This window comes from Vanacampus margaritifer, chromosome 10 (genome assembly GCF_051991255.1).
Source record: "Vanacampus margaritifer isolate UIUO_Vmar chromosome 10, RoL_Vmar_1.0, whole genome shotgun sequence".
Taxonomy (NCBI): domain Eukaryota; kingdom Metazoa; phylum Chordata; class Actinopteri; order Syngnathiformes; family Syngnathidae; genus Vanacampus; species Vanacampus margaritifer.
Window position 1 is genome coordinate 10,030,662 of NC_135441.1, and position 19,251 is coordinate 10,049,912.

Genomic DNA, 19,251 nt, shown 5'->3' on the forward strand with positions numbered 1-19,251 from the left:
GGCCCAGTCAAGTTTGGGAAACACTGCATAAACTCACCATGGAAACATCATAATCAACTTGTCATTTTGCACTTTAGGCTTCCTGGTCAATGTTGGTCTGTTGGACGACACAAAGGCATATCACTTTCATTATATTTATAGTGGAAGCCTGCATGATTAGATAAAAAAAATTAAATTATGTTGCTATTCTGACACACAGGTGATTATTGAAATTTGAATCCAACAAAATAAATTCATAGCACAGCTTAGTTGCTTGTATTTAAAACATACCAATGATAGATTGGAGCTATGACCAAACAAGCTGAAGATTTTCTATTAACTGCACCACATTTGACTATTTAATCTACCAACTCTGGTGTGTGGAGCCACCTGGAGTTTACAGCCACAGCACTATGACTAGTTTTTGACGTTGCTGCCCCCTCCTGGACATTATATGTAACACCATTGTTTGAGGTGGTTACTGGTGAGAGGGCCTTTTCCCAGATTGATTTCTAACTTGGTAGTTTGTCCACTTGTTTTAGATGCTATGCTTGGTCTGGCTGAGAGGCTGGAGGGTCCTTTCAATTTCGAGTCTGTCATGGATCCCATTGACGTGAAGATTTCCGATGCCATCATGAACATGCAAGAGAACAGCATGCAAGTTTCACAGAAAGTCAGTATTTTTCCCCCCATCTTTTTGACAGATGCAAGAAATACACAGACTCAATAGTGATGAACCTTTTCCCCCCTCTCTGACAGGTATTCCATGGCTGTGGCCAGCCTAAACCGAGCATGGCGTTCCGGTCCAAACGTTCTGCCAAGGACACAGTTTTCACTGGTCGCTTCCGTCCCTACAACCCGGACGCAAGACCTACCACCGCTGCTGGAACAAGCTTAGATAGACTGGTAAGGTCAAAGGTGATATATATAGAGAGAGAGAGAGGGAGCATTGTGTGAGGCACTGCTTGAGTTGTGCGTTTTCTACAACAGACAATTGATGTAAAGAAGAAGTTGAAACACGCCAAAAAGTTCTGGTCCACATTGCCAGACACGGTTTGTGCCGGTGAGAGAATTGCACCTGGTGATGACTGCTGGAATGGAACAGCAAAAAGCAGGTAAAGGATTTCAGATAAATGTTCATCATTTTGTACCCCTTCTTTTTCGTGTGTGTTTCTTTTTTGTTTGTTTTTTACACAGTATACATTGTAAGCTTGACTAATAGGGGTCAAGGGTCGCCCATTACATTAGAGGCAACCGTTCCTTAAATTGAAATACTTTTTGGGGGTCTTAAAGCACCCAATACAGTGTATAATTATTGTTTTGTAGCGTTTTGTGGCCTAAAATGGCCAATACAGTACAGAATTAATGTAAATAAACATAAAAGTGCTTAAAGGTGAATTTCCGAGAAGTAGAGGTTGACTTTATTGTGCGGCAGGATTTACACCCCTTTAAGCCATTACAACCCAGCCCCCTGAATATTGATATTGGCCCGATAAAAGGTACATCTACAACCATTTTAATATCAGGAGAAAATTATTTAAATTTTAAGTTAACTTTGTAAGAGATGCTGCTGACCCTGGGAACCTTCTGAACCTTTTGTTTTTATTTGACATTAAAACAAAGAAATGTGAAAGTTTAAGATTTCATGTATTTTAACATTTTGGGGAAAAATATTTTACTGTAGAAAACTATAGAGAGCTATGGCATTTACCTGTTTAAGGGTCCATTTAACTTTTTAGGACGTACTGATAACTGTGGGAGCTCCCAAAATATGTTTTTTTTTTTTATAAATGAAGTCTATTGTCTCAGATTTAAAAAATATATATATACATTTTGAAAAGTCTGAAAAATGTTTCAATAAACATGCTATAAGACATTACAACAAAGTCAAGGTTGACATTTGTATTTAAAAAATAAATAAATTACGACAATATTTCCCCCCCGTTTTTACTGAAAATGAATATCGGCTTTAAATATCGGTTATTGGCCTCCTTGTCTACTAATAATCATAATCGGTACCGGCCCTGAAAAAAACATATTGGTCTATCTCTAATAAATACTGTTTCTGTAAACCCTAGTTGTGCAAACCCAAAGCTCATAGCCATGACTATAGTTCTTATGCTTCCGTACTTCCTGCGGAAATTCTTCTTTCGTCTTCCACTTAGAAGATGAAGAAAAACGGTAGTCATGGCAACTAGCTTTCAGTTTCCACAACAAGGATTTACAGCACTAAAAGGTGTGCATTAACCCACCAGGATTGTTTGTATCTTTGGCTGTTATGTGACGCGGGATTCTGGTTAATGTAAGCCATTAACTCATTCACTGCCATTGACGGCTATAGACGTCAAAATTTCATTTGAACTATTTATTAGTTTCACATTTTTTTCCACTTTTGTTAACAAGAGTATGAAAACCTAGAAACTATTTTTACTGTACATTTAGAACATATATAAATTTGTGATTGATCGTGAGTTGACTAGTGAAGTCATGTGATTAATTACAATAAAAAAATTGAATCGCCTGATGCCCCTAATAAAAAAAGAAGAAATGATTATTAAAAATTAGGGATGTCAGACGATTACATTTTTTAATTGTAATTAATCGCATGACTTTAATAGTTAACTCCCAATTAATCTTTTTTTTTTTTTATCTGTTCTAAATGTACAATAAAAAAATCTAGGTTTGCATACTCTTGTCAACAAAAGTGGGAAAAAAATGTGAAACTAATAGAAATAGTTCAAATGAATTTTTGATGTCTGTAGCCGTCAATGGCAGTGAATGAGCTAAAAAGAAAAACTTTAACGTAGTTATTTAGCTGACGTTTCATGTGATGAAGTGAAAATGAATACTGTCAACGTTTGAATTTCCAGTGCACTCGGAGGGTATTTCCAAAGGCAATAAACTGCACTGCGTAGTAAACCGGCACTATTTGCTTAAATTGATCATTTTGCCACATAGGTATGAGGCAGTTGTCATTGGCAATGGGCTGGCCAATCAGGTGTCCAACCCCGACGTGGACGTGGACATTACAAAGCCAGACATTGTGATTCGAAGCCAGATTGCAGTTTTGAAGGAAATGACGAGTTGGCTGAAAGCTGCCTACAGCGGCAATGACATCTCAATTGATAACGGTGAGACCTTTAGCAAACCTTTAAATAGCTTATGAGTGTAAGTGTGCAAATGCATTACTTTCTATGTGTGTGTGTGTGTACTCAGACGAGGAAGCCAGCGGCGGAGAGGAGAGCGGCAGCGGCTGCGATTCTCCATCTTGTGACACGGATCGGGACATCTACTTCTCCACTCCTCCCAATCCGGCGGATCCCCGGATTAATCTGGTGCACAGTGAAGCATCAGCTGGTGTCAACCTGCAGGGAAGCGTGGCACTGGCGCTCTGCGGGCTGGCCCTGCTTGCTGCCCACTTGAGATAAAAAAAAATATTTGGGCCGTGACACGAAGAGAATGACTGAGAACGATGGAGTGAAGGGGAAAACTGTCAGAGAGACTTTAACAAGACTGCCTTCAGGACCTCGGACAGTCCACCATTGGGGAGGGGGGTGGGGGTGGGGGGATTCTTCTTAATATTACAATAATTTCACTTTGAATTATTTGTTTTCATGTTTGGAGGACAACAGTGTACAACAATCTGATTCTCATCCCCAGAAAGTCACCTTTCCCACTAATCTTGACACTCAATTAGGAAAACTATTCACAGTAAGTGTCTTATTTAGGCAGTTTAATCTCATACTTCGGCGTGTGCCTTCTTCAATCGCCATCGACGGTATATAACTAACACATGGTACCTATGACAGAACATACCTTCCTCGTCATTGCTGTCCTTCCATCCTACAGAGATCTGCAAATAAGATAGACTGTAGTTATATATTAGAGCAGTGATGATGAGTGTTCATTTATCACTCTGTGTGCAAACTGTGAATCAACAGCCAGTATGACATTCTGGGAATGGAGAGCTTTGACTTGTTTTGCTCAACTTTGGGGAAATAAGGTAGGCTCTTTGTTCTTTTTGTATTTTTGGAAATATATAATATCCTGTCAGGGCTGCAGCATTACTTCATACACAAAGAGAGTTACAGCCTTCTTCAGGGGATGGAATCATTCTTTACAAGAGCTTTGAGGGCTCCCTTTGAGTCCAAACCTGCACAGACTCTATCAGCTATGAACATAATCACAACCTCACTTCGAAGTTTTCTCTGTTCAGCAGTTCAGTAGTAAGGTCATACCTCATGCGTGTTCTCTATGTCAGTGCAATCTAGCGATTATGGAGTTGAAAGCGAGTGTTGGAGATGTTATCTGCGGCTGGCGTCCTGGTGAGCAGAGATCAGGCCTGAGAAGGAGCAGGACTCTACCGATGTTAGCCCTGAAGACAGCAAAAAAAAAGCTGACAAGTCCCAAATGGCCCCGTTTTTGTACTGTAAGCTCAGTTCACGACTGAAGATCCGACTTTGGGCAGTCTTACATGTTTGAAAGAAATGTGTTCACACGTTCATCTAGTCAAGAGAATCAAAAGGAGAGTGCTTCGATCAAAAGGACAGATTATTTTAATACAGGGTTTTTATGTTGAAGAGGTGCTGTATTTTTTTTATAGCTATTTTTGGTATGAAGATATATATTAGGTACTACAGTGGGTTTTAAATGCTACTTTTAGGCGGTTGAACTGGCTCGTGTGCACCTTGGTTGCAGTTCACTTGGACTCCTCATGAACCATTTAATCCGCCTATCCTTACCCTCAGAGTCATCATTTCAACTCATGGTTGATGTCGAAGTGCCACCAAAATTAAATCAATGTCTGGTATTGATTTTTTTTTCTTCGTTTTTTTTTTTTTATCCATGCATGAAGTAATTGGCAACTTGTAAAGATAAAATGGTTTTACATTTAATTGAATTGTATCTGTTGTGCGGAAATTCCTAACAATTCATTTCATTTGATTATTTGTTGATGTCTTTTCCATTTCATCTCTAAATGATGCCTTTAGTAGCCTTTGTACAGTAATTTATGGTATCTTTTTGTCACTCTGAAATTGGCAAAGAGTATCCATAATTTACAGTATTCGTTTTCACTTTATCACACAGTCTGGTTTTCACATATGCAATTTTAAGATTGTTTTCTTTTAAGTGGGTTTTCCATGTACCTTGACGGACCTTAAACATCCAGCCACAGTGAAGACAGACAGAAAATACCACCTTTTGCCTCTTGTTTGGCTTTGAAATTGACAAGTTGATTGTAAGCTCACATGAAAATATCTTCAAAATAAGTGAGCAGTCCAGTCACCAAGACTGAGAATGAATCAGTGAAAACATCTGTTAAAAATCTCACTTTGAAGGAACCCCTATGCAATCCGTTTAAAACCCTGACGCCTTAATTTAAAATAAAGAAGCCTGAGCTTCAGCAACTGGATTTGGCATTAGTGTACTTCAATTTGACCGACATTGGTATATCACTAACATTTCTACAAGTGCGTATGCAAGTCTTCATGACTGGGTGAAGAATCCCCCCCACCCTCCAAAAACGAACTCGCGGGCCGGAGCAGCATTTTCCAGATGGCAGGAATTGGTCCCGCTGCAGGATGCTGTGTTTTTGAACCACAGAGCAACTTCAGTCTTGGGACTAAGTTGAATTGGACATGTGTTGGTAGTCTTTAATCTGTCTTTTGCCTCCAAGGAAACTGAATGGACTCAATCATCACTGAGGAGAGAATGTGTTGAACAACTGAAAAGAAAAGTGAAGTGTAAATAAAGAGCAGCCGTTTTAGATGTCTCTAAAAGAGGCCGTAACATTACAACAGATTTTTACATGTCAGAGTATCTCCTAAATGTTATGGAAAAACAAGATGAGATAGATGTTGAATTGTAAGAAAAAAAATGTATATTAAACAACATTTCTTTGTCTTGTTGAAATAAAGACTGCCAATATTTAACTGATTGTGAATATTTTTGTTTTGTCATCTTTACACTTTTCTAAAATCGCAGATGTTGCTAACACTCTAAAAAGTAAAAATAGTTGGGTCAAAGAAGGACTGACCCAACTTTGTGAGTTATTATATTGATAACCCACAAAACTTTCTTTGGATTGTTTTGTGGGTTATTTATTTGACCCAACCAAATGACCCGGTTCAACTTTTTGAGTTAATTGAATAACCCAAAAAGTTGGATCGATCCCTTTTGGATCCTATATAGGTTAATTCTGACCCAACTGTTTTAGAGTGTAGAAAATAGACAACAGGTATGGCACCACCTTTAGAGGATGCATGTTGTCCTATTAACACGAGAAATGGCGCATGGCCAACCAACATTCACTTTAAAAACATTTAGTTTGATCATCAGTTAAGATTTTTAACACCACATATCTTGGATTTTGTAACTGTATCCTTTTTTTTTTTTTTTTGCATCAGTCCACACAACATTTGTCACAATTGTTGTGTGATGCATACAAAAAAAATAGCATTAACAAATGTTCTCAATTATTTTAGCTTCTATAATAATCTGAAGTTTAATGAACAAAAACATGATAGTATTATAATTTATTATTATGCGCAACAGTTACAAAAATATACTGTTGGTTGTAAAGCATCTGTCTTATTTCTGTTATTTTTTTCCAAAGAGATAATTAAAAATATCTCATATGTATTTCAGAAAGAAAAAAAGATTATTCGATCACATATTCAAGCTCTTCCTTGATATCACTTTTAGTGGGGTCGTACCAATGGGGAATTGGAGGATGGGGGTGTTGCCACCCCCTTCCACAACTCGCAAGCACACACACAAACACACACTTATCCCGATAAAATGAAAGATGCTCCATACGTTCTCTCTTTACACCCAAAGCAGCTAAAGCTGGTGCATTGTCTTGCATGAGAAATCTTTTTATACAATGAAACTCATAATTTCTATAGCTCATTTTGAAGTCCATCTATCAGCACCACTCGGGATACAATGGCATGCATCAGTGAACAGTTATTTGAAAAATGAGTACTGTTATTCATGAATTGCAGCACGAGAACTGAGTTAATAATGCATAATAACATTCTTGAGTTCATAAGTAATTTATTAATTTAGCAAGTATATGTTTTCTTTAATTTAGCTAATATGATAAACTAATTATATAAAATAATTACCTGTGATATTGCTCTGTAGAAAGTGCTATAGGCTATATAAGCTCAGTCCATTTACCATTAAACCGACAGGAGAAACAAGTCAGCTAAATTCAAATCAATCCATTCATCCATCCTGTGCTGACTTTGGGCGAGATGTGGGTGGGTTACACCCTGAACTGGTCGGCAGCAGGGCACAAGTAGTTAATGCATTTGTTATTTCAGAACTGGTATTCATGAAGTAGCTCTCATTTTCAAAAAGACTGTTGACCCCTGATTTAGATTAGGCTCTACAACCAACCATGCTTGTACCAAGATAATAAAGTTCATTATGGTGCATGCTGAGTTTGAAACTTATAAGGTGGAATGTTTCAATTGGTTCAGTGGTTATCTTAGCATCAGCATAAAAAAAAGAAAAAGATAATGCCTCTCTTTCACTCATTAGTCACCCATTCACACTATTTGGGAAATAGAGAGGCACTAAATACAACATATGTAACTTTTATTTCCAGTGTAAAATAGTTGGTGCATCTATGTTCTCACAAATAGCTTTTAACACATTCAATATGGGCGCGACGTTTACGTACGATTATTCAAGAATGTTTGTATACTTTATGTCTAGGGTACATTCGCTGATACTATTTGTGCAACACTGAAAATCGTCCGGCGGAAGTTAGGACCTTGGCCTTGTTACAAAGAAATGGCGAGCGGGATAGGCAGTGAGTATTGTTTTTTTTCTCCCCCTTTCCGTGGTGTGTTTCTTTGTAGTCTAAAGCACAAACCTAGGGAGAATATACTCCAAACATGGTTATTTAGCTAAGTTTATTTGAAAATAGGAGTTGAATCTTCTTAAAGAAACGTAACATCGCGTAGCTGTTTGTGTCTCACCATAGTGTTCCCCCGTAATAACAGTGCTAAACTAACCTAGATTATCCGTTTGTTAGCGTATGTTGTTTTGACTATTGTTTCTGCAGTTTTTCTTTCCAATCTTCCTCAATCGGTTGTTGTAACTCCCGTGATTACATTACAAGCAATGTGGTCAGATTTAAACGGTATATAAACTTGTATCAGTTAGGCTAGTCACCAAAAATAAACTGGAAAATGAATACGTCTACTTAGTGTTCACTGTTCAGCATACTTTTACGTTACGTTTACTTTTCAGTTTATATTACATACATTACTGAATCTTTTGGTGCGTAGTCCGCAATGGCATTTTAATGTAATAAACCCAAAACAACAACAATTCACGTAAATGGGTCTGAGTGTCTGTTGTAATAATGATGATGATGATGATCATAATAATAATACAATAACCTGAACAGTCGCCAACTCACCATATAGTATATAATAATAATTAATAATAATAATGTATTATTATTATTGTTATTATTACTATGAAAGAGTTTGTATCTCAGTTCTGGTTTTGTAAATGTGTTCTTTTTTTCTTCCTTTACTTTATACAATATATCTTATTTCTTGCTCACTACTAAATCTTTCATCTTTTTGTGAATATAAATATATTCACAAATGGTTTTATTGTTGTTGTTATTGCTATTATTAATATAATTATTATTTCATTATACAAACTTGAGAATATTTGTTCAGATTTAAAAAAATAAAAATAAATTTTTTTATGTCAGTATGATTAAATCAATTGATAAAAAGCTTCTGAATATTTTATTGACCCTCACTGCGTCTCTACTTTTTTACTAGAACATAAGATTCTGAATGTGGGGCCAACAGAGCCATGGTCACTCAGGGAGAAACTATGCCTCGCATCCTCTGTTATGAGGAGTGGTGACCAAAACTGGTAAATAGACAATTTAATATTCCTCTTCTCCGTGTAAAGGATTTCTAACCCTTAACATAATATCACTTCGTGTGGCTTTCTTAAATTGAAGTGAATTTTCCTCTTTTGATACTTGTAGGGTATCTGTAAGTAGAGCCATCAAGCCTTTTTCTGAGCCTGGTCGACCACCTGACTGGTTCTCACAGAAGGTAAGAAATAGACCCTGGCTGTTTTTTATCGAGCAGGTAGCATTGATTGATGTCCTCAATATCAGTGATTATTATTTAATCATCTCTTAACGTTTCAGCACTGTGCCTCACAATACTCTGAGCTGCTGGAAGCCACCGAAGCCCCGAAGTCAGTACCAAAAAAACACAACAGACAAAATGCTGAAGCAGGGATTAGTTGTCGCTTTTGCCACATTTGTAATTTGCGTTAAACTCGACTTGTGTTCTAGACGTAAGCGTGGTGAGAAGGGCGAGGTGGTTGAGACCATTGAAGATGTAATTGTTCGTAGACTGACTACTGAGAGGATAGAGGAGTTGAAAAAACTACTACGAGACACGCAAGAACAGTACAGGTACAGCTACGATCTTTAAAGTAAGCTTTAAGGATCCATGATGCAACCTGCACACCGCTCACCTTATCTGTGATTTCTGTCTGTGCAGGAAGTTGAAAAAGGAAGTTGAACTGATACAGACAGGTCACATGGACCCCCAGCTGAAAGAACTGTGGGCAGAGATAACATTGTAAGACTTGTTTCGTTTCTTTCATTAGTCAAAGCATCCACGTTGTAAAAATAAATAAATCCATGTCGTTCAATTTCCTACGACAGAAAGAAGAAGCAGGATGAAGAGGAAGCAGAGCGGAAAAGGAAAGCAACAGAAATGGCATACCAAGGTGAGACATGTCAAATACTGATTTCAGAATTAAGCTTTTGCAAATTCCTGAATTATAACTGTAGACAAAACCATGAAGTTAAAATTAAAGTGTACACTTTCAACTTTAATTTCCAAAAATATTTCTTTAAAGTGTTTGAGAACTGAAAATATTTACAGTTGACTGATTGTACCTCCACAAAGGAAATTAGTTCTGTCCATTATGCGGGGCATCTGTCCATCAAATCCTTTCATTGCCAATGACAAAAAAGTAGCTCGTACTTTGCAGTCTGCAGCCAACTAAAGACCAGCCTGTGTGCAGTGTAGCACAATCAAAACAAAAAATTATCAATATCTAAATGTAGTTCGATCAGAATCTTTTTAAGGCGCTTGGAAGCGCAGTTCCTAAACGTCTCAAGTAATTCCTTTCCAAAACTCATTACAATCTTCCAAATTAATGCACAGCACCCTTAGCTGATATATTATACAAGCAACCATATCAACTGAACACAGTCACCTTTTCTGATAAGTAAATGTGAAGATTTAATCATTTACTTTATTTGGTGATTACAACAATTTTGATGGCTGAAAAAAGGAAGCGACAGAAGCGGCACAAATAGTTAGCTGAGCTGTTCACCTTTGAAGTTTCGAATGATACCCTGCGATAATTCATCAAGCATAAGAATGATACACATCTATTTCCTTACATCTCACAAATTATTTGTTTGTTGTTGTTGGAGTCTGTAAATTGGAGTGTGGAAATAGTTTGGAATTTTGAAATCTCAAATGTGTAGGAACCCTGAAAATCTTGCTTTCAACTCTCCCATCAGCCATCTCGTCATAACAAGCCACTCATTTGTCGCCTGCATGTCCGTTTTGCAGCAAAACACTTTGTTTTTTTTTAATCCGGCTTAAACAGTTTGATGTCTGATGAGGTACACTTTTAGTCATTCAACAATGCATATACTTAGAATATAGTACAATATAAATATATCACAGACGTCGGGCCAAAATGATCGAAATGTCACAATTTGCTTAAGTTCTTACTACTACTTATACTTTTTGTCAGTCCACATGTTGGCGTCATTTTTACGAATTACTGACCGATCGAAAGTGTGGAAAATGGCTTGGTCTTTTTGATGATACAATGTTAATGATTGAACAAACATACCGTTTTTGGGTTCTCCTGAAAAATTATGATTTTGGAGGTACAGTACATGGTTTAGGTCTGTCGCCAGTGATTTACTGTATGAACGTGTTCATAAATAATATAGTCATCATTTTAAAGAGAGAAAGAATGTTCAGTTAATGAATAATATATTATTAGCTAATTGTCTTTGTCTTTCAGCTCGTCAGGCAATTAAAAACACACCCAAGCGTCTGCCCAGTATCACTGTTCGATCCCCTTTGGGGGCCAGTCCCACTAGCCTGGAGTCGCAGACCGACGCCTCAGCCCCCACACCACCCTCCGAACCCGCAGGCATTGTCTCAGATGACCCCAGCGCCCACTCTGTAAGTACAACAGGCTTGTCTCTGTTTTTTAAGTACTGGTCGAACACAATCCTTTTTGCTCTAATTTGTTTGTATTATGTACTCTCAAATATTAGCAATTAGCTTTTAGGGATAGACCGATAATTGGCCCGGCAGATAATTGGCCCGGCAGATAATTGGCGCCAATATTCAGCATTTTATGAATATCGGCATCTGCCTCTTTTTTTGTTTTGATGGCCGATATATTAAAAACAGTTATTTTTGCTTCGATGGGCGCTTTTCTCCTCCGTCTGCTCTGAGTCAGTGGCTGTTGACCCCCTGCAGCATTGGCCCGCACACAGAACCATCTGATTGGTTGCTTGTGCAGTGCTAATAGCCAATAAGCAGCAATTAGCGCCTATTAGCCTGTGAGCTAGCTCGCGGATTAGCAGCTATTTGGGAGTTAGCGTGCGGGTGAATAGTTAGCCTGCAAGCTAACCGGCTAGCTCGCGAATAAACAGCTATTAGGTTAGCCCGTGAGCTAACGGTTAGCTAGCGTGAACGGCTATTAGGTTAGCGTGTGGGTGAATAGTTAGTCCGCGAGCTAACAGTTAGCCCGCAAATTAGTGGGCGTTGGCATTATAGTTGATGCAAAAGCTGATGGCAAACAAAAAACCTTTAACGTTTAATGTTGCAAATTACAAAAGATAATAAACATGTGCTTGAAGGCATTTAAGCAGTCAAGTGCAAGAGTTTTTATTATTATTTTTTTATGAAAAATTTGGGCGTCATTTTTTTCCCCCCCTGCAAATGTATATTGGCTTCAAATATTGGTTATCGGCCTCCCTGACTACCGATAACCGGTATCGGTATCAGCCCTGAAAAAAGCACATCAGTCTATCTTTATTAGCTTTCCTATTTCCAGATTATATTGGCGCCAATCAGTGGCATCTTGGTACTAAGGAAGTAGGGGAAGGAGCTATATTAGCCAGACTAAAACTATTGTTTTTATTGCAATTTTATTGCACATTCAAAGGTAGATAAGGGGAGGTGGCATCAATTTTCACAATAGGGCTCAGTCCCCAGTCTCTCCAAGTAGCTGGAGTTTACTCTTTTTCAAAACAATGCTTCCAAAAAAAAAAAAACGTAGTGTCATCATAAAACCTTTATTAAAGGACCGATGTTGTCAAGATTATTTTGAATGATGTCAAAATTGTCTTTTCAGAAAATATATATTTTTTAAAATGTTAGGTTGTTTGAGTTTCCAAACGGCACTTTGTTCAAGCTCTTCTCATTAAAACCTACAGAGCTATCATAAACCGTTACACACTAACATTAATATAACAGCATCCCAAAATTATGCTCAATTGCTAATTCAACATCCTAAAAAAAACGATTAAATTGTCATTGCGTGCTCTGAGTGGATGTGATCAACTCAATGTGGCTCGGCCCTCACAGGCTTGGCATTTCCTCGTTATGATCGTTTGGCCTTATCCGTTTTGTTTACATGGTAACTGTTTGTGTGAGTCAATTTTTTAATGACAGTTAAACTTAACCATGTGGGAATCCCATCTCAAAAGCTCTAAGGTATATCAGTACCTGCACATTAATAGTTGTTAGCATGTTAGCTTTGTTATTGATCTGCCATTGTTGCCTTTTACAGTTTACAGTTTACTGCTGTCCGCTCATTTCATTTTCTGATGCTGTTCCAGGTCCAAGGTGTAGGTTTTTTTCTTCCAGTGACAGACACTCCAGGCCCAGGACTCAAAGATGGAGGCCTTGCTGCTCTTGTCGAGGACTCTTCACAGAAGAGGCTCCTGCCTCAAAAAGCTACACCCCCACCCTCTCCTCTCCTGTCGGAACTGCTGAAAAAAGGCAACCACATCTCGGCCAGCCCCCGCCTTGTGAGAGCCAGCATAGCCTGAATTTAACAATTCAACAAGCTATTAAGTCACACAATTCATGAAGCAAAGTTATATCCGCAGCAATTTTAGCATAATTTATCATTATCAGTGCGCAAGGTTTATGGATTGCAGTTAAAGGACGTTGTAGGCAGCAGATGCTTCTCTTAAAACTATATATACAGGTATATATATATATATATATATATATATATTGTCAGGATATAGTGTATTTGTTATCCTGTGATAGATGTTGCTGTATAATAAAGTTAGACCACAACAATAATGCCAGAACTGCCTGATGGTCTGTTGCACAGCGACGAATGCAGCATGCCTTGTCAGCATTTGTTTCTGTTGATTTTTCTAAAAAGCCTAAGTTTATTTTCCAAAATGAATCCCCTAATTATCCTTTATACTTAGCCATCTTTAAGTTCTTAACAGTGCTTAAAATATATATTTTTTCACTTGTGCCAATCTTGCTGTCAAAACAAATGTATGGTTGTAGTATAGTTATTTTCTTTGTGAGTATGCCTAATTTGAAATCATTTGCATCAATGAATGCTACATGCGAGCTGCAAAAAAATATTACAATATATTATTGATACCATGTCGACCGCTCGCATGTATGAATGAAATCTTGGGGGGTGGGGGTCTTTACAAACCTGCAAATTCCTTATGTTGGTTAATGCTGAGGGTGCCCTGGTTTATTAGACCACTTTTATGACAAGAACATCAAACGATTGTGCTCTTACAGGTTTCTGACGGAGACTCCTCAGCAAGCCTTAGCAATGGAATACAGACTGCTGCTGTTGTCACCACCCCGTTACCACCTGGCCATGATGTCATGACAGGTAAATGTTGTCATTGTAACATAAAGTAAGTTTTGGTTGTCTTATATTGATGTTTTGTGTTATTGAAACTTTTAATCCCAAAACCCACATAGCTTGTTGATTCTTCAGTTGTTTCATTTGGCAGTTATGTTTTATTTTTTTGTATTTTTGTTGTTACCAGTAACTACTTCTTTTGTGATTGCTAAGCTAACGGGAAGGGCTCTTTATCAATGTTCTGAATGGGAAAAGGCCTGTGACCTACTGATTTCACTTGTGGCAGCAACAATTTTAATGTTTACTCTCAATTTTTGGTTGTAGTGGGGGAAGTTGAAGCTGCAGTGAAGGCAGAGCTTGGTGAAGAGACAGGATTAGTAGAAGAGGACCTTGTCGCCGTGTCTTACATGGGAGACGAACTAGATCTGGAAACAGTGGGCGACATCATTGCCATCATTGAGGAAAAGGTACACACTTAGTCGAGTAAAACCGTTACCTTATATTTATTTATTTATTTAAATATGTTGGTTTTCAGTTCTGTCTTTGTCTTTGAATCACATGCATTTTGCATGTGCTTGACATGTCAATATTGGGTGGTATATTTTCATGGTCATTGAAAAGACAAATGAAAAGTTTTCATTTGAGCTTTATTTGAACAGCAGGTGGCAGTAGTGTGCAATACAGGCAGAGCTCAGTTCATTGCAGCATAGGTCGCAGGCAGGGACCAGATTAAAAAGGTTATGGTCAGCAAGCCATTCACTTTCTATAGCGCTTGTCCTCATTAGGGTCAGGGGGTCAGCTTTCTTTGGGCAAGAGGCAGTGTACACGCTTGACGATCAAATATTAGCAAACAAGAAATAATAATAATAATCGGCTTCACAAAAAGGATGGATTAGCCCCCCCCCCCCACAAAAAAAAAATGCAGCAGTGGTTTGACTGCTTAACTCAAAACGGAAGTTAATTGTTTCTTTCTGATGCCATTTGAACACAGTCAATATCATTAATTACTTCACATTTCATTAAAGCTAACCCAAACCCGTCAAGATTAAACAAGCCCTTAAAACTGTACAGTGTGTAAAAATTCCATTAAATGTTTTAAATTAACCCATTACAGAAGAACATTATAGTGTCCGCATCCTTAATCACACAATTATTAGACAATACAGTTACTCGTAACCATTGATTTAGTGCTGGATTTGCGCTGCATGACAAATGCCTAATCCAATTGCATGTACGTACATTTCAAGTGAGACATAATATACAATATGACGGTATTATGTTCACTGAATACATGAAAAACTTGCACTTGCAGTAGGGATGCACGATATCGGAGGCCGATAGTTATCGGCAATCATCGACCAATTTGACGTCACGCAGATAAACCAGATAATAAAGAAATCCACCGATAATAATAGACATGCCCAACTCCTCAACCCCTCCCCTCTCCTATGTTAGTGTCGCATATTTGTGACGTCATAAGGCACGTGACCTCGTGTTCACCAAAGATGCATCATGGCAGTTGCTAGTGTGGACTTTCTTTACTGTCCTGTTATGGAAAATAACCATTTAACACATATTAGTAACATAGCAAGTTTGTAATGTATTGTGGACACCTGTATTTTCTTTAACAATGAGCTTTTCACTTCTTGTACATAAAGCAATATCGAAGTGGCCTTGACTCATAAGCCTGCTTGGAACGGACTGCTTGCTTTCCTGTCTAGCTGACCCTCCCTTTTTCCTCCCAAAACCTAACCGGGCTACATACAAATCTTCCCATGATAATTTACTGCGCACACTCAGATCACTTCTTGTAGACTAGATTTTTCCATCAAAAATTGATCTTTAAAAGTCGATTTAGTTGCATATTGAATCAATGCGAGAATTGTGCGCTGTAATATCGCAATATATTGCCGAACCGATTTTTTTTAAGTACAGTGATACCTCAGCTCACGAACTTAATTGGTTCCCAGAAAGTGTGTGTGAGGCGAAAAGTTCGTCTTCCAAACATTTATTTCCCATAGGAAACCATTAAAATAAGAATAATCTGTTCCCAGGTCCCCATAAAACATAATTTTCTACTAAATAAGCCTTAAAACTACACTAAAAATATACCTTATTTTATGTATAATAAATGTGCTATTGTATTGTAATTAACTAAGTCACACAAACGCACACCTCGTTCGTGTTTTTCGATGATCTCCTTCTTCTGCTCGACCGTAATTTTCTTTAAGGTCTTCTTAGGCTTAACACTAGCCTGTGGTTGGGTCTTTTTCAGTCCCATGATAGCAAAAGTACACTCCAAAATGGTCCAAAATGTCTACCAAACACAAACCACGTCCGCACTCAAAGAAAGGGGGTGATGAACTGGGACGCCGTGAGCGTACGTCAGCTTCTCGTGATTTCTCGTGTCGCGTGATTTGGTTCGTCCGCCGAAAACTAGTTCGTCAGCTGAGACTATATGCTCGCGAATTTAATGTTCGTGAGGCGAAAAGTTCGTGAGCTGAAGCGTTCGTCAGCCGAGGTATCACTGTACCCCTAATTTGTGCAAAAGCCAGCAGTATGCGCCACTACCAGTACATCCACTGTACAGTATAAGGCAACTAATCAGATGAAGTCATGTTTGCTCTGCTTCCTAGGTGGATGATTCAGTGGAAGCTTTGGATGCAGCAGCAGTGGAAGCAGCACTGTCTCTGTGTGAAGAGGCGGTCTCTGAAGGACACACCCTGCCAGGCCCCTGGGAAACTCAGGAAATCAAGGAATCGGACCAAGCATCCGCTGACTCGGAGCACATACAGGAGCCTTGCGATATGGCGACAATTTCTGCCTCCACCCCTGTCAGCCCAGATGCCCCAAATCAAACAGAAACTACGAGCACAGAGGAACAGGTCAAGAAGAACTGTGAGCCAACTGTGACTGAAAGTGATATCACTTTGTGTGCCACCTCGCAAGATGTCGCTGCTGGAAGTGACCCTACAGAAGAGGAGCCCGCAGGCAAGGAGGACACAAATGCAGTAGTGAAGACTGAAGTAGAGGAGTGGAACCAGCCAGAAGCGAACCCACCATGCCTAGGTGAACTAACAAACACACAGATCTTGATGTGCCTGTTTAAAAAAAGATTTTAAAAAATAAATAAAATAACAGTAATTTTTTGACCCACAGATTCCGAGGACAGTTCTGTATCTGGCAGAGAGTCCAAGGTAATAGTATTTTTCAAAAGCTTTCATAATTGCACTCACTGTGCGCGCAACTATTTAGCAAGTGAGTATTTTGATTATATCATCATTATGCATATTTACCAATTCCAAGCTGGATAAACTTACTGGTAATTGCATTTATTAAGCATATCAAGTGATGGGGCTGGGGGTGGCTTGAGGAGATCAACACCCTATATCAAGGTGTAAGTAATTATTAGGCAGCTATTTCCCCCTCATGCAAAATGGGCAAACGAGATTTAAAAAGTCAGAGGGCAACATAAATATGATGATATGGTCAAAATACTTACTTGCCTAATCATTGTGCACATATTGTTTGCTGCTGTTGACCCAATTGCTGCATGTACTTGAAATCAGGAGGTGAAAGAGGAGGAAGCAGGGAGCGAGTGTGATCCTGAAGAAGGAATGGAGCTGAAAGAGGACTGCGGAGAGGGTGAGGGTCCCTATTTGTCCGAAGTGGAGCGGGCAGCCAGCGAGAGTGAAGATGGTTATGGGCCGCCCTCTCAACGCTACACAGCCGATTCACTGGCCAGCAGCCCTGCCTCTTCTTCCCAATTGTGAGTAGCCACCTGCTCATCTTTCTGTAGCCATACTTCCATAAATTCTTCTTCTTTTTTTCACTTTCTGCCCGTTCGCTCTTCTCACCAGATCTACATGTGGTGAGGACCAAGAGGCTGTGCAGGCCCAGAAAATTTGGAAGAAAGCCATAATGCTGGTGTGGAGAGCTGCGGCTAACCACAGGTGGTGTTCTACAGCTTTGCATCAACCCAGAAAACAAATCAATACTGTCCAACATAATTATGCTCATTTTGCAGAGTGCTACCTCCAAAGCTCAACACTATTTGTTTAACTCCTATCTTAGGTATGCCAGCGTCTTCCTGCAACCTGTGTCAGATGACATCGCCCCTGGTTACCACAGCATTGTACACAGGTGAGATCGGTGTTCCTGCAGTACGTAGCTAGAAATTCTCATATACACCTTGATCTTTTTTAATGATAGACACATTAAAAAAATAAAAAAATAAAAATAAATGTGCCAAAACGCACCCTGTTACAGACCAATGGACCTATCGGCAATTAAGAAGAACATCGAATCAGGCGTGATCCGTACGACAGCAGAATTCCAGCGGGACATCATGCTGATGTTCCAGAATGCTGTCATGTACAACTCGTCAGACCACGACGTCTATCACATGGCCCTGGAGATGCAGCGTGATGTTCTGGAGCACGTCCAGCAGTTCCTGGCCACGCAGCTCATTATGCAGACCTCCGAGAGCGCAATCTCCGCCAAGAGCCTCCGTGGCAGGGAGGGAAATCGCAAGCCAGGCGAGCCAGCTGAGAAGGTGGGTTGAGAAACTTTAAATGAGGGGGAAATGACATTGTGATGTGTTGTATGTTTGTTTGTTTGAACTTGGACAATACATTTTTTTTCAGGTCTACAGAGAATAAAATGTTTCAGATTAAACGAATAACTAAATGGCAACCGTATATACAAGTATGCTTTGACGGCGCTTTAAGTGGGTTCTAATTCAGTGGTCCCTAACCTGGGTTTGATGAGTCAGCTCAGGGGTTCGGCGGAGCTCAAGACACACCGACTCAAATGATTAATGATGACATGCCTTGATTGGCCATTATTGGCTGCAGGTGATCACGTTACGTTGCTTGGCCAATCTGTGCTCCAGGGAATTCGGTGTGGTTAGTAGTCGACTATTGTGATGGTATTTCGTGTCTTTTTTATTTTAATTCCTTCATATCAAATCAAACTTTATTTATATAGCACTTTTCATACATCAAGGTACTATACTACTCAGTATGTCGACCAAAAAAGAATGCATAACGGAATGTATGGTGTTCCACAGGGCTCAATTCTGGGGCCGCTGCTGATTTAATTGCTTCTGCTGTCCTTAAGAACACAGTGGTAGTTGTTTTAAAGTGCTCTATAATTATTGAGTTGAGTTGAGTGATGGGAGTCAGCGTCCTAACTGCATGGTTTGCAATGCCAATAGTGCCATTCTAGTCCAGCACAACGAGCTATCTAGCAAATCTAAAGGAACCCTTAAGTTGATTTCTGAATTCATTAAAAGGCTGCTCT

General features: G+C 39.0%; 2 protein-coding genes across 6 annotated transcripts in view; both read left to right on the forward strand.

The window, feature by feature from the left end:
* gpc4 (glypican 4) overlaps window positions 1-5,916 on the forward strand; it is a 39,070-nt gene extending 33,154 nt beyond the window's left edge. Inside the window, exons 5-9 of the mRNA XM_077578270.1 lie at window positions 522-652; window positions 739-885; window positions 970-1,094; window positions 2,938-3,110; window positions 3,196-5,916. Coding sequence (XP_077434396.1) covers window positions 522-652; window positions 739-885; window positions 970-1,094; window positions 2,938-3,110; window positions 3,196-3,407 — 788 coding nt within the window. The 3' untranslated portion in view covers window positions 3,408-5,916. The remainder of the gene's footprint in view (window positions 1-521; window positions 653-738; window positions 886-969; window positions 1,095-2,937; window positions 3,111-3,195) is intronic.
* Window positions 5,917-7,757: 1,841 nt separating this feature from the next.
* Window positions 7,758-19,251, forward strand: part of brd8b (bromodomain containing 8b) — a 49,967-nt gene continuing 38,473 nt past the window's right edge. For all 5 annotated transcript variants that reach the window (XM_077578605.1, XM_077578603.1, XM_077578606.1 and 2 more), the window contains exons 1-17: window positions 7,758-7,804; window positions 8,799-8,895; window positions 9,014-9,083; window positions 9,182-9,231; window positions 9,332-9,454; window positions 9,543-9,623; window positions 9,710-9,774; window positions 11,101-11,264; window positions 12,935-13,126; window positions 13,878-13,974; window positions 14,272-14,414; window positions 16,584-17,016; window positions 17,107-17,144; window positions 17,517-17,716; window positions 17,808-17,900; window positions 18,022-18,090; window positions 18,217-18,502. In XM_077578605.1, coding sequence (XP_077434731.1) covers window positions 7,786-7,804; window positions 8,799-8,895; window positions 9,014-9,083; window positions 9,182-9,231; window positions 9,332-9,454; window positions 9,543-9,623; window positions 9,710-9,774; window positions 11,101-11,264; window positions 12,935-13,126; window positions 13,878-13,974; window positions 14,272-14,414; window positions 16,584-17,016; window positions 17,107-17,144; window positions 17,517-17,716; window positions 17,808-17,900; window positions 18,022-18,090; window positions 18,217-18,502 — 2,220 coding nt within the window. In that variant the 5' untranslated portion in view covers window positions 7,758-7,785. The remainder of the gene's footprint in view (window positions 7,805-8,798; window positions 8,896-9,013; window positions 9,084-9,181; window positions 9,232-9,331; window positions 9,455-9,542; window positions 9,624-9,709; window positions 9,775-11,100; window positions 11,265-12,934; window positions 13,127-13,877; window positions 13,975-14,271; window positions 14,415-16,583; window positions 17,017-17,106; window positions 17,145-17,516; window positions 17,717-17,807; window positions 17,901-18,021; window positions 18,091-18,216; window positions 18,503-19,251) is intronic.